A 14,896-nucleotide genomic window follows, 5' to 3' on the forward strand; every position below is an offset into this window, starting at 1 on the left:
CTGGGATGTTTTGGGTTGAGAATAGGAAGAAAACACCACTTCCAGACCAAATCAACTAAAGCCAACTATAAACTGTGGCGGGCTGGAAAGTCATCATGAGGACATGGAATAGAGTATTTTTGAGGTATATGTGGAAATAGATTATATTTTGGGAGCTTCTGGTTCTTTCTAGGTAAAGGTAAAGGTTTCCCTTGACGTAAAGTCCAGTCGTGTCCGACTCTAGGGGGCGGTGCTCATCTCCGTTTCAAAGCCTTGGAGCTGGCGTTGTCCATAGGACACTTCCGGGTCATGTGGCCAGCATGACTCACGGAACGCCGTTACCTTCCCGCCGAAGCGGTACCAATTAATCTACTCACATTTGCATGTTTTCGAACTGCTTGGTGTGCAGGAGCTGGGACGAGCAACGGGAGCTCACCCCACCGCGCGGTTTCGAACCGCCGACCTTCCGATCGACAGCTCAGTGGTTTAACCCGCAGCGCCACCGCGTCCCACGGTTCTTTCTAGGTCAGCAGTATTTTCTGCATATGCCCTTTATTTAGAGGAGAGGAAACAGGTCTATTGTTCCAGGCATTTCCTGGTTCCCCTCTGAATGCAACCCCTCTTTCTCTTCCCTAGGCTGGTAATAAGAACACTGCAGCTCAGAGAAATAAATTACAGCAATAGAACAAGTTTCTTTTCTTTTTCAAACATAGTTTCTCTATCATTTACACAGAGTATACTGGCTGGATTTTAAAGTGTGTCCTCTCCATCTCTGATCTGTTCCACGTAGAAGGCACGACTCCAACATATCGCTGCATGTATTGTATGTGGGTTTGAAAGCACTGCAAGCCTCTGTGTTTCCCAGGTGGTCAATTGAAGAGCTGAGAGCCTTTGGAAATTGCAATCATGGCTCTCTCCCATTATGGCAGTGGACATCAGGAAAGTTTGCTGCTGCTTTATATGATTTTGTGCTCTGGCATTTCTTCCAGGAGGTCCCTCAAGTTTGGAACCAAAGCCTTCAAAAGCTCTCCACGAAGCTGCCGGGGAAAAGGCCTGACCTGCCATTCCTCTGTAACGTCCCTTTGTACCAACCGTCTTCCCTTTTCTTGTGGACGAACACAATGTCACCCTCCTTCAGTTCAATCTCAGCTTCACTTTGCGGGGGATATGGGACCACCACACGGTATCTTCCAAGAAAGAGAGAAAAAAGCCTTACTGCAGATACTGTAGATCCATCCGCAAAGCAACATGATTTTGACTGATTGATTCTGTTGCCATCAAGTCAACATCAACTCTTAGCAGCCCCATTGATCAGTGTTTCTCAAACTTGGTCACTTTGATGCATGGACTCAACTCCCAGAATTCCCCAGCCAGCATGTTGGCTGGGGAATTCTGGGAGATGAGTCCACACATCTCAAAGTCACCGAAGTTGAGAAACACTACCATAGATAGACCTACTCCAGGATGAGCCACCATGATCGCCACCTTGCCATAGTCAGAAATCCACAGAAGAGCCAGTACACCCCACCAGATTGCGTGTGTGTGTGTGTGTGTGTAAAACTTGCCATGCAGGCATAATGCAGCATATATACTTAATGTTGATTGTGTAGTTATTTAGTGAATTTATTTATACCCTGATCTGAAATTAATTGGCAATTCTACCCCCAACCCAATAAATCTGGTTGTCACCTCTCTTATATATGCATATACACATGTAATAAGATTTGGCATGAGAGATGCTGTCTGGCTGGGAGGAAATTCCCTATCAAATTGCCTATGGCAGATCTGCTCCTCTTACATTTAGGGTGCATTGCCAATTTCAGCCATTGTGTAAATAAATGTTTGCATTATTTTAAACATGCTGCTAAAGTGTTGACTAATTGTATTATTACATTACAGCAATTTTAGCTAAAACAATGCCAACTAATCTTGCAATTCCATATGGATAAACAAAATGAGAGAAAGTTAGTCATAGTTCATTGAACCATATCATTTTGGCAAAAGGATGTGTAAACTCCTCTTCCCCAGAATTCTTCAAATTGATATGCATTGCACTGACACAACAATCTTAACACTGGCTCAGGTCCCCTTAAAAAAAGATGGAAAAAAAGACTTAACAACAAAATTTCCACTGAAGGGTCAGATTTATTTCCAATTAACAAATAGTGAAAATTTAAAGTGACACACGATTTTGTCTATTAAAGTATTTGGCTATATTTGCCTTTGTGGGTTTTCTTTTTAAAATGTAACACAAATAACTAGTGGTTAAGTCCTGGGCTAATGCTCTGCTGGTTTTCCAAACCAGGCTACTGCAGTGTCAGCCCCTAACAATACTAGGGGTATTTCTATGGCAATTTCTAGTCGCTCTCATAGGAGAGAAATTTTGCAGTTGTTGTCTCAAGTCTATTGACATGCATGTCTTCAAGATGACAGATGCTGCCTGAGCAACAATTCCAGCTTTATTGTACAATGTCGCCAAAGGCTTGCAAGCATGACATATAATACTGTTATCTAAGTTAGGCAACCACTGGTTTGGTGGTTATCTTGCCTGATCTTAGTGTTCTCCTACCAACTCCCCTAATCTTTCTAACATCTTCCTATTGACCTGTCCTGACCCACCTCTGCCCACTCCTCTAGTGACTTTCAACTGGCTCACTCAGTCATCTTGCCAGTATTTTCCCACTGGCCTGCTCACTCCCCTGCCTTCCTAGCATCTTCTCACTAGGAAGATGGTCTTCTCAGCATCTTCTCAAGAGGCCCATCCTGATCTTCCCAACATCCTCCTCTGTCCCCTCCCATTTTCCCAGTGACCTGCCTCTTTCCAGCACCTTCCTCTTGGCCTGCTCACTCCTCACCTTCCCAGCATCTTCCACTAGTGCTGATGATCTTCCCGCAACCCCCCATTTTTGTGTTTTACAACAATGGTAAAAATTGTATGTTTTATTCCATGTAGTGATGAATGAAAAAAAAATGAGATGTACGTTTAAAGAAGCAGCAATTGGTTCCCACGAACCAGACCAAACTGACTAGCTAACATTCCTGGTGATGTATCCTTGTGCCACTGGTCATGTTTTATCTCTGAATGGAGATATACCAGTTCAGGCCAGCGCTGATGCAATCTACTGCTGCCTTGGACAGTCTGTGCTCCCATTAGCACAGATTCTTTCTTGGCCTTTCTCTCAATTCCTGTCATAGCAATATGCTGGCATTCTGCGAAAGATGCCTGAAGACAGAGCTGCTGGTATACCAGCATTATACGTTGCAGGGGTTTGTAAGGTAACTGTGGCTTGTGGTCAAGACAACTTTTGAAGGCTTCCACTGTAACTGCTTATATTTTTAACAACAATGTCCCCACATAAAAAAAATAGGCAGAGCTTTGATTGCACTGTTGTGGCCACCATCTTGACTTTTTTTGACCAGAGTCTGCAGACAACCCTGAATTGGCTAGAAAAGCCAGCTTTTTGTGAGCCCTAGACTTTAAAAAAAACACATAGATATAATCCTGCTTATAAAACCTTGATGTATGAATTGATCTACATAGCCTGCATCAATTAGGGGTGAATTATAACCCAGACTGAGGAGGATTTGGAGACAGAAAGGCTGGTCACCTGGAAGATCAAGCTATATTGGATTCATCAATGCATCAAATATAGGTGACAATAAGCAAAGATACTGAAGCTTGAAGATCTCAAAAAGTATAGCTGCTGCTGTTGTTATTTGCAATGAATGGTAGGACTAGATTTGGCACAAGAGTTTGCACGAATCTGGAAGACGTGAGTCCAGGTCAGACTTGCACGTTACAGGTCTTTTCTTTCCCAAGTGCTTAAATTTCAAGCATCCAATAGAACAAAAGTATTTTTTAAAAATTCTAATCCCAATGCAAGCTCTAGGAGTGGCACTGAGAATCAGAAGCTGATTATTGACAAAATGTCAGTTTTGTCAATAATCAGCTGTTGACTAGCTCTAAAGCCAAGAAGTACAAGGCTAAAAATCTGTGAAGCTATGGGAAAGGTGGGACAAGGAACACCAGTTCTGACCTGCAGTGAGTGTAAAAGGGAACTCATTCTGGTTCTAGTGGCTTCATTCCAATATGCAGTAAAGATTTCTATGTAGCCTCCCTGTATTGAGTGTCTGGGAAGTTTCTGCTGTGTTTAAGCTGGGGAACCTGACCTAAGCTAGTTGTTTAGCTTCATTCCATATAGAAGGACGTAGGGAAACATGGCAAGGACAAAATCAAAGGTGAAAACATGGCTCTTCTGCTGTGGGCCAATGGAGATGGACAAGCCATCTTCCCTCACAGTAATTCTATCCCCAGAGGCTGCCTTCATTTTGTTACATTTCCCTGCATGACCATTCACCAGGAGCTTTTGTTCCCGAAAGGTTCACTCCTGGAGTTGTAACCAGATGGTGGAAGAGTGCTTGAAGAGATGTATGATGAGATGAAGAGCAGCAGACAGAGCAGGGTTCAACACACTTTGCCTCTGTACCCTTTAACACTTTCAATGGGAACCCAATCTTTGTTTTATATATGGATTGGGTGGACCTGTTCTTAAAGACAGAGGGAGGTAGTAATTTGGAGTTAGTTCAGGAATTAGATATTATACTTATGAATAAAGTATGAAAGCTCTAAATGCAGAGTATTTGGGTGTACATGGTGGTGACTGGTCCCATGTTGTAAACCGGTAGTGACTCTTCGCTGTGGATCAGACATGCACCAGATGTGACATGCAGCTTTGGATATGCATTTTTTAAAAGGTACTTCTGACTATATTTATGAGAACAAATGGACATGAAATGAACTTCCAGACTAACGTAGCTCCTCAAGTAATTCCAAGACTAAGCTCCTTACATGAAGATGAAATTAATATTCCTCACTTATTGATTAAAAAGCATATGATCTGTTAGGGGACAAAGATCAACCAGCAATATGAGTTGAATTATTAAGAGAAACTCTTGCTTCCTCAGAACAATCAAGGTTATTTCAGTTAGAGGTTATTCTCAGACTTGACTGGCAGTCAGAATACTGGTTTATCTTCCATTCTCAGGACTACAAATGGGACATTATTATTTTGATCATTCTCCTCAGCCCCAATACTACAGTCGGTGGGACTGTATATTAAATATAATAGTAAAAAAAAAAAAAAGCAAAACGGAACTGCAAACACTAGTCTTAATATAAATAAATAAATAAATAAATAAGTAAATAGTCCTTAATTGAAAGCATTTGGAAATGTATGTATGCAAATGAGGAATTTTCATTGCATCGTATTTGTGCTTAAAGACTTACCTTTCTCGAGACAATGGCTTAGCTTCTGGGTGGCTGGTTGCCACTGAAGGTGGAAGTTGCCTTATGGGAGAAGGAATAGAAAAATTCAAATCCAAAGACCCCGCCTTTCTGTGCAGCGGTTCCATCTCCATTGCTCCTTGCATTTCACTTTCTACAGGGCACGATCCTGCCCTTCCATGGCTGGAGAGAGAGGACAGTTCAGGTCCCATTGCGCCCTGCAGCATCCCTTCCACTATTGCCATAGGGTCATGTGTTGGAGACATTGAGGGAGGAGACCGGGGTTTCTTTTTTGTTGATGCTCCTGCTAGAAGTTTTAAGAGTCCGCTTTTCTTTTCTTTCTGCATGAGGATCAAATAAAGTTCCAATTACTCAATTGAAGTAAACACCACCTATTTTTCACATCCACCAACATCAAAGGCTAAATAATCTTGCAGCAAGGCAAGGTATGGACTTCTGTGAGTGTGCATCTCTGTGTGCGTATGCACATACTATGAAGACAAATACCCAGCACTGTAGGATTTTATTTAGGCAGAAAAAGAAACAAGAAAGTAAGCATCATTTACACATTATCTTTGCAAAGAGATGGTTATGTCCTTATGGATTGTAAATGTGATGTGCAGTACTGGAGTTGGTATTACATTTCACTACAATAAAGACAAATGATTCATCCCAGGGAGGGAATAGGCAACTCTAAATTGCTGAAATTTGAAAAGGCAATAATGTTTGAATCTACCCATGGGGGTAACAGAACACTGAATGTTGAAGTCCTTGGTGCAACAAGAAATTGGTTGTTCCTACAAGTGTGTTGCCTCTCAGCTTATTTATCTTGCTTCCCTTCTTCTGACTGATCCCAGCATTGAGGCCGTTGTGAGATCAGAACATGAAATCAATATGTTCTGTAATGCACATATTTCCCTTTTACCATTCTTTTAAGCCAGCCTTGACAGTATCACCTGTAGCTGACAATGTCAGTGGGCCATCCTGACTAGGGACGATGGAAACTACTGTATAATTGAGCATACAAGCAAGCCCCAGTTTGGAGAAGGCTTCCTTTAAGCTTCCTCTAAATATTTATTTCTTGTTTATTGGGGAGGCACTGAATGAATGATCATTCTGATGCAGGGATTCATTAATTTCACCTTCCCTGTCCTTCATCTTTTGGTCATTGTTAGGAACACAGTGTGTTGTTATGAGAAGGTTTGTGATAGAATCCTGCTCTAGCCAGCGGATGTTATCATTATCCAGCCTATGAGAAATCTCTTCCCTCCAAGAATAGCCTAAATAAATAATACCTGCCTGCTAACCCTGCTTCAGATGTGTATCTCTTATCATACAGTATGTGGACTGTGAATGCATGAAACAGGAGTTTGAAAACACCAGTGCAATACCTTGTCTTCTCCAGATATATCCAGAGAATCAGGACTGATTGTGACTTTCGGACGATGGGCCGCAAATGAAAAAGCCCAGGTTTCTTGCGGTGCTAACAGTCCCATGACTGATTTCAGAACCATTGGGAACTTGAAGAGGAGAAAAGCTGTACAAACTTCTGCATACTAACTATTCTTCTATGTACAGAAAAGAAAGTAGTACTGTTTGGCTATTTAAGTGCTCTTTTTCATGTGATGAGGTGGAAAGAAAGGGTCTGTAATGGAATGGTAAATATTGCTGGAGGAAGGCTGCTGAATGTAGCTATTTTTTATAAAAATACACTACGTGACTGATTCAGGCTGGTGTCTGGCAGGAACTGGTGGATCCGTGCTGGTCTTTGGACTGTAACAATAAATTAAACTGAAAGTACTGGATATGTTCAGCAGACAAAGGTCAGCACTGCCTGAGCAGAATGAGCTTTCTCCTTCAGCTGAGATAATAATGCAGGGCTCTCTCTGTACACATACAGAGAAGAACAAAAGAAACACATGTGCGCCAAATTTCTTTGGGTTGAAAGGTGATTATGCTTACCCTGTTATTAATGATAATAAAAGAATGATAAATAAGTTTGGTGCATTCGAAATGTTATTCTAAATAATTTACACACCCTACCTAACATCTCTTGTACTGTCTCATGGCTGATTTGCAAGTGGACCTTGCATTTGTTATATTTCCTTTCTTCCACTGTGTTGAGAAAGGTGAGCAAATGGGACTATCACTTGCAAAGTCTATAAAAACTGGAATAAACAAAATCAGAAATCTCTTCACTATAAGGGGGTAATGGAAAAGGAGAATTCGGCTAAAATTTAGTGTACCTGGCTGCCAGATTGAACTTAAGTATTCAGTGATACGTTACTGTGCGAAATTTGTTTTCCTCCATCTGTGATTTTTGTTTTCAAAACAAAACAGTTATTTATTTTATTGTATTTATTTATCTAATTTATCCTCACCCATCTCCTCCCGTTGGAGGCCTCTGGGCGGTTTACAGCAAGCGATTAAAACCATCACAATAGTACAAAAAATAAAATACAGTAAAAATACCATAAATAGAAATAAAAATAAAGAATAAAAAATCCAAGCGATGAAACATCTAAAACAATCCAAGTGTGGGAGGAGTGGTCTATAACAACCATCCCCATTATGATAAAAATGTATGTGCACCACACTAAGTTCTGTAGATCAGCACCCCTTGCTCCAATTCAGAAGTAGTGGCCTACTTTGGCCACTGGTACAACTCAGAATTTGGCATTTGGAATAAGTTGTAGTCTGAATCTAGTTCTTTGATGAGAAAATTGAAAATATGTTCTAAATTAAGGAAAATGCCTTAAGAATTAAAAACATCTTACAAGCATGGGTGCAGAATAAGGACCGAGGTCCATGAAAATGGTTGAGTACATGTTGTACAATAATTACAGCTTTATTTGTAAAATAGAATGTTTTCTGACAGCTGCACATATATGCGGTTTTGATGTTTGTGATAGGAAGTACAAAAAAATTGATGGTGTATGCCATGGCCAGTGGACATCAAAGGTAACTGGAGATTTCTTCAAAATGGCAAAACTTGTTGTGACATCACGATGCAAGCGTTGCTCCTTATGTACTTGTTCGCAACATCATAAAAGAGGTGGAGCTTGCACTGAGATGTTGTGATGCCTGTTTCACAATTTGCCCCCCACAGATACCTCTGCCATGGCCACTTTGCTCCTACCACACACACAAAATTTAATGTAATTCAAGGGATTGATATTGATAGGCTCAAGCAACTTTATATCCAATTGGGGCTCATTATGTTTGTACATTACTATCAAACGTTCATATATGCTAATTTATACCGCAACATCTTCATATAGAAATGCTATATTATATACAATGGTTTTAAATTTAACTGTAAACTTAATTTTAAAATATTTTTTCTTCATATTTTTTAAGGTTTGTATTTTGAATGTTAAAGTGCATGATACAGAACCACCTGAATGGGACTGGGAAAATTCTGGTATGGACACATGGGAGGAATCCTTTGATGAGATTTTTAAAAATGTATTCTGGGACATCTTGGCAATAAATTCAACATAGCATATGGTTCGTTAGCATTTAAATATCTTCTGAATATTACAAATGTTTAAGAAAAGTCATTTTTAAGTATGTCTGAAGAAGCGCTAAAGTTAACAACAGGCGAGAAACCTGTTTTATTACGTAATTTGAAGCATACTATGTTTTGACAGCTGGAGTTCATACATTTGGCTGAGTTAATTGCCAGCCTGAGAAATACTCATCCATTGATTGTTGTTATAGATCTTTTGCTGTAATGTTAGGAAAGAAATGGCAGGTAAAATGCTAAGCATGAGATAATTCTTCTAAATAAAGGTTTTATTATCAGAAACCTTCATGACCACAAAACAAATGGAATAAAGGATATATAGCTCAATATACAATCCAAGTGGGAATAAGGTCAATACTTTGCATTAAAGCTAAACATTTCAAATAATTTGAATTACTGATAGGATAGAGGGCATAAACAAGCACAGTGAAAGGGTTTTAATGCTTGTTTTACATTGGGGTCTTCCCCGAAACTTAATTGTGTTGGTTCATTCTTTTTGAGGAATTTGCTGTCCAAGATAGTCTAATTGATAAGGTATTTTACTATTCCACTTTTCCTTACCTAGGGGTCATTTTCTCCGAGACTGGATCTTGGGTTTTTCATCATCAAAAATGCTCACTCAGAGCAAGGACATGTTTGAATCTACTGCTTAAATTAAAAAATCACAGTTATCCAGGTTCTCTAGCCCCATTAATTAAAGTGTATAAAGTCAAGGTTACTCCTATGCTCTTATATGGAGCAGAAGTTTGGGGTGTAAATTCCACTTCATTACTTTTTTTTTTTTTTTTTAATTATATGGCATAGCAGTTTGGTGTTCATGCTGCTTTTTCTTGCTGGGAAATCCTTGTGAGGTCCAGCAGCCAGATGTGTAGACTATTTAGCTGTGACAAGCCACATTTCCCGGGGTGCACCACGAGGCGGCTAGTCTACATTGCACCGAGTTGGGCTGAGAGAGAGTGACTGGCCCAAGGTCACCCAGCCGGCTTTCATGCCTAAGGCAGGACTAGAACTCACAGACTCCTGGTTTCTAGCCCAGAACCTTAACCACTAGACCAAACTGGTTCTCTTCATTACTAGAACAAACACAATCCCAGCATTTAAGATGCATTCTGGGTGTAGATAAAAGGACTTCAGCTGTTGCAGTTAGAGCTGAACTGGGAATTTATACAATTTACTCATTGTCTAAAATCAGAGTATGTAACTATTGGTGTAAAATCAATGAAGTGGAGACTGACAGACTTCCAAAATTGTGTCTATTAGAACAGATAAAATCCCAATTACAGACCACTAGAATCACACAATTGACAAATTACGTAAGGAACTGTGGTCTTCCTGTCTCTTGTGCAATCGGAGAACAAGTCAAAGAGAGAGCTGTACAAAGAATCTCGGATACAGAAGCACGAAAAGATATAACCACCCTTAGTAAGGTTGGCAATTTGAAATGGTTGAGCTGATATAAACGCACTTTTCAAACTGTCAACTATTTAAAGTTACAAATGCCAAAACACCTTAGGGAGATATTTACCGGAGCTAGATTTGATCAGCTTGATACAATGGTTAGATACAGGAGATTTAACCATATGCCTTATAATGAACGCACCTGTATCTGCGGAGTGCCTGAGACAGAGGATATAGCACATATATTATTTGATTGTAATTTGTACAAGGTGAGAGATCTGCATCTTGGTCCACACATTAAACAAACGACCCATTGGGAACCACATATTAAAACAACATATTTTATGTGTGGTCAGGATCCAAAAATAACATATAACACAGCTCTGTACTTAAGTAAATCAGTATGGTTGAGACCTGCATACATGGGGTAGATTGGGGTAAGTTGTAGGGGTGACACGGAAATATGATTTGTATTTTCACTCATATGTACTGTATATTTATTCATTGTATTTTTATCTCTTCCCCCCTTGTTTTTTATATTAATTTCACATAGGGTTTTATTAATGTTTAGTGTTTTAAATTCTGTATTTTGATATGGCCTAAGGGCTAATCAATAAACTTTGATTGATAAGGTATTTTATTATTCATGGGATTCCTTGTACCTTTATTTGTAAAGAAGTCTTCTAGATAAAGAAATAAAAATATGGATAACAAACAGTAGCTGAAAAAACTGAGATATCTAATCCAGACTTTGAGCTCTGCCGCACCATCATTTATTCCATTTGCAAGACATTTCCAATACAGTACACTTTAAATCCAACCCCTAGTTTCTCCATATTGTCTTCACCATCCTGGAATCTCAAACATGTTTAGCATAGCTCCCATCTTCAGTTCACAGGAAGCACCTTCAGCCAATCATTGCTTAGCCTGAGCTAGCCAATCATTGATTGCTGAGCTGGCCACTGACTGATTTAAAATAATAGGTACAACTGATAACCCACAATGCCTGAGATAAAGAATAAATCCCAATCATGAAAAACCACAGCAGCAGCAGAGCTTGCCTAACCTCCTGGTACAAACACCTGGGAAATAGCTAGGTCTTCAGAACCTTGCAAAAGGACAACAGGGTTTTCAGGGCACTATCACAGAGAAGGCATGATTCCTGGTCCAGCAAGATGACATTGTTTAATAGAGGTGCCTGGAGCATGTCTTCTCTGCTAGATCTGGTGGGGTGAGCAGAGACAATGGAGAGAGGTGGTCCCACAAAGTCTAACCCTATGCCATATAAGGCTTTATAGGTGATAACCAGCACCTTGACTCACACCTGGAAGCCTACCAGGAGCCAGTGCAGCTCATGGAGCGATATTATATAAGCCTATCAAGAAACACCAAAAGCTGCCTGCACCGCTGCATTCTGGAAAGTTGCAACCTCCAAATGCTCTTTACAGGCAGTCCCATGTAGAGCACATTACAGTAATCCAATTGAGAGATGACTAATGCTTGAGTCACTATAAACAAGGCCTCCCAGTCCAAGAAGGGGTGCACAAGATGAACCTGTGAAAAGTGCCAGCCCTACAACGATCAAGAAACAGACTGTCATGAGTAAGGATGGCGAGCAGGGGGCTCCCATCCAGACTGTTAAGCGCATGCGTAGCACTGAGGAATTGGGCAGCCATTCAAAGAGACACAGATAGGGACCGCCTTAACCTTTGGGTTTTATATGTCTGGGTTTTTCCCACACTTCTTCAGTTTGTTAGGATTCCTGTTATGTACTAGCAATAAAGCATTAGAGACCAGTTCCTTGTCTCAGCGTGTTTCCTGGTTGTTAGGACACAGACACCGCATAGCTCTACAACTACTTTTATTAAGATTGCCATAGTAACAGAATCTTACAAATCTGAATAAGCTTCCCCTCCTCCTTTTATCTTCATGTGAATTAGGAGGCCTCTGTGTTAGATGTTTTCATAAATCTCTATCTTCATATGGGCTTAAGCTATGTTTATCTGTTTGTTGCCTTGATAATGGATCTTCCCTCTCTCTGTCAAGGCCATCCTTGCTCCCTACTCAAAGGCCCCCTAGCCATGGTTGCTACCTGGTCATCACTTATACTTAGTGAAGTACACCTGATAATTGGCTTTCCTGAAAGACCATACTGTATAACAGAAATAAAGCTTACAGCTGTGCCATCTCACTTCCTTTTCTATGTATTCAATGAAGCAATATGATTTCTTCCTAGACTGTGGGGCTTCTACAATTCAGAATTGAAGGATGGGAACAATTTTCTGGATTCACTGTAATTTCTCAAGGTGCTTAGATGTTGAAGGCATCTAAGATACATTTTAGTTATTTACCATAGCATGATAGTCTCATTTTGTACAGTCTGATGCACCAAGTGAAACATATTAAAATTATGTTTAAAAAACCCAGTATTATGCTCTTTGCAAATAATGTTTTGCTGCCAAATCAGCACGCAAAATGTGACTTGAAGACAAGCATGTTCTTCAAGAGAGGAAGACAGGTAGATCACACAGGAAGTTCGCAGCATGGGTGTTCCCAGATAAGAGTGTGTCTGGTTCTGTGCTGTACTTTGATTCTGTAACCTATTCCTGAGAGAAAAATGGGTGTGGAGAAGAGCTAGAGAATGATATACTGTACAATTTACATCATTAGATTGTTTGGTTTTATATAATGTCCTCTTCTTCATTTTTGTTTGAACACAGCCTTTCAGGAAATCTTAGCAGTTTATCAACAGATGAGTGTTTAGCAAACAAATATCATCCAAATGTTCTTTACCTAATGTTCCATGTGAACTAAACAGCAACTACTTAAAAATAAAAAAGAATTTTCCAGATATGCTAAGTTTCTAATGAATCATGTGACTACTGCAGAGCCAGCCAGATCAGTCTTTTGGAGCAGAGAAAGCTGTGGGCCACGTGCACGGAATAGAACCCCATCTGTGTATTAAAAGGAAATTCATCTTTAGCAGTTAAATCAAGCTTTTGTCATTGCAAAACAAAACTTGGCAGTGCCACATTTCTATAGTTAAGAATAAATTAGAAATGAGGAAAATCCATGTCTGCAGCTGCATGCTATTTTGCTTTTCTTACTTTACCATTTTCTGGATCTAAAATGCATATTATGACTTCTTAAATGAACTAGGGCCAAAAAAACAAGAATTATAATCAACATACTAAACTGAAATGAAATTCCATCTTGAACTAATTTAATGTTAAACATCCGAAATACTCAATTTTGCTTTAAACACCAACAATTCTTACTGAATGATAGCCAAAGATGTAATTTGTCAACAAAAGGAATTATTTCAGCCCAATTTTTGATGATGTCAGGCCCAAGAGGATCATACTAGAGCTTAAACAGAGAGCCCTGAGCTTGCACAGAGATAGGATCAAAGCCCCACATTACCACAACAGCAGCCTCTCTGGTAGATCTTTTTTTCTTCACCTAATTATTTTCATAATATCCTTTCTGTACCATGCAGGAGAGCATTTTCATTAGTCAGGCTCAATGTCTTGCCACTAGTGGTTTGGAAGGGAAGATTTAATAATACACGACCACAAGATGGCCTATGCCTTTGTCCAGAGGGGCCAATCAAAATAGTTTCGCCCGAACTTCTGCACTGTTCTTTCTATCAATCATGGCACTCTGAATTATGAGTGCCCCACTAACCTCTCACTTGGGCTGGTCTGATGAGTACTGCATGATTCTTTTGCTCACAGACAAGTCTACAGAAATATTCAGGAGGACTGAACTTACTGTTCAATTAGTTATGTGTTTGACCCGTGGATTTGTTATTGTTCCTCTCCTACTTCAAGGATAGATTCTAATAAGGAACATTTCCAACTTATGGGGCTGGTGACATCTCTTCATGGATGACAGCCAGGTCTACTTTTCCTTTCTATCCTCCTCGGTTGTGGGGAGCTGGATTGAGCTGGGCTCCATTACTGGCTTCTTAGACTGTTTGAGGCACAACCAGTTGAAAGTGAATCCAGGTAATCTGGAAGAACTGGGGTTGGGAAAGGTCTCATTTGGCTGGAAGGCTCAGTCTGTGCTCTTTTGTGAAGCTGCGGAGTTGTGTTCAATGGATAAAGTCCTGCTATGTGTATCATTCCAAAAAAGAGGCTTGTTTTGAAACTACTGAGGCCTTACCAGTGGTGGCACCAATATTATTAAATTGCCTTACCCAGTCTGTTTGGATTGCCCCTTCTATAGCATATTTAAATACATAATAATAAACAAAAACGTTAGCTTTTCCCATACAGTGGTGTCATTTTTATTCTGCTGTTTGTTTTTTAATGTTACTCCTATACATTTTTTTGTCTTTATGTTTCTACTGTATTTTTACTATTGCAATATTTATTATTTTAATAGGTTAAAATTGTTTCCATAATGTTTGGTATGTTACTGTTGGGGTGAGATTACTATTTATTTGACTATTTATTTATTGTTGTAAACCACTGTGAGACAACTTGATGGGAGTGTTGCTATAAATAAAAATGTAAAATAAATAAATAAAGTTACTGTTGTGCGAAATCATGCTTTCATCTGATGGGTATCAACCGCTCAATAGCTATCAGGGCCGCAACTAGGGTCTCTGTCACCCGGGGCAAACATGGATTCCATGCCCATTTTGGTGCCCCCCAGCGCTCATTTGCCCCCCCCAGCGTGGCGCCTGGGGCACATGCCCC

The 14,896-nt window shown here is 39.9% G+C and overlaps 1 protein-coding gene across 1 annotated transcript in view; it reads right to left on the minus strand.

The window, feature by feature from the left end:
• Positions 1 to 647: 647 nt before the first annotated feature.
• Positions 648 to 14,896, minus strand: part of SH3RF3 (SH3 domain containing ring finger 3) — a 238,748-nt gene continuing 224,499 nt past the window's right edge. Inside the window, exons 9-10 of the mRNA XM_063304905.1 lie at positions 5,267 to 5,604; positions 648 to 1,166 (exon numbers count right to left, since the gene is read on the minus strand). Of these exons, the coding sequence (XP_063160975.1) occupies positions 998 to 1,166; positions 5,267 to 5,604 (507 nt within the window). The 3' untranslated portion in view covers positions 648 to 997. The remainder of the gene's footprint in view (positions 1,167 to 5,266; positions 5,605 to 14,896) is intronic.

This window comes from Candoia aspera, chromosome 5, assembly GCF_035149785.1.
Source record: "Candoia aspera isolate rCanAsp1 chromosome 5, rCanAsp1.hap2, whole genome shotgun sequence".
NCBI lineage: Eukaryota > Metazoa > Chordata > Lepidosauria > Squamata > Boidae > Candoia > Candoia aspera.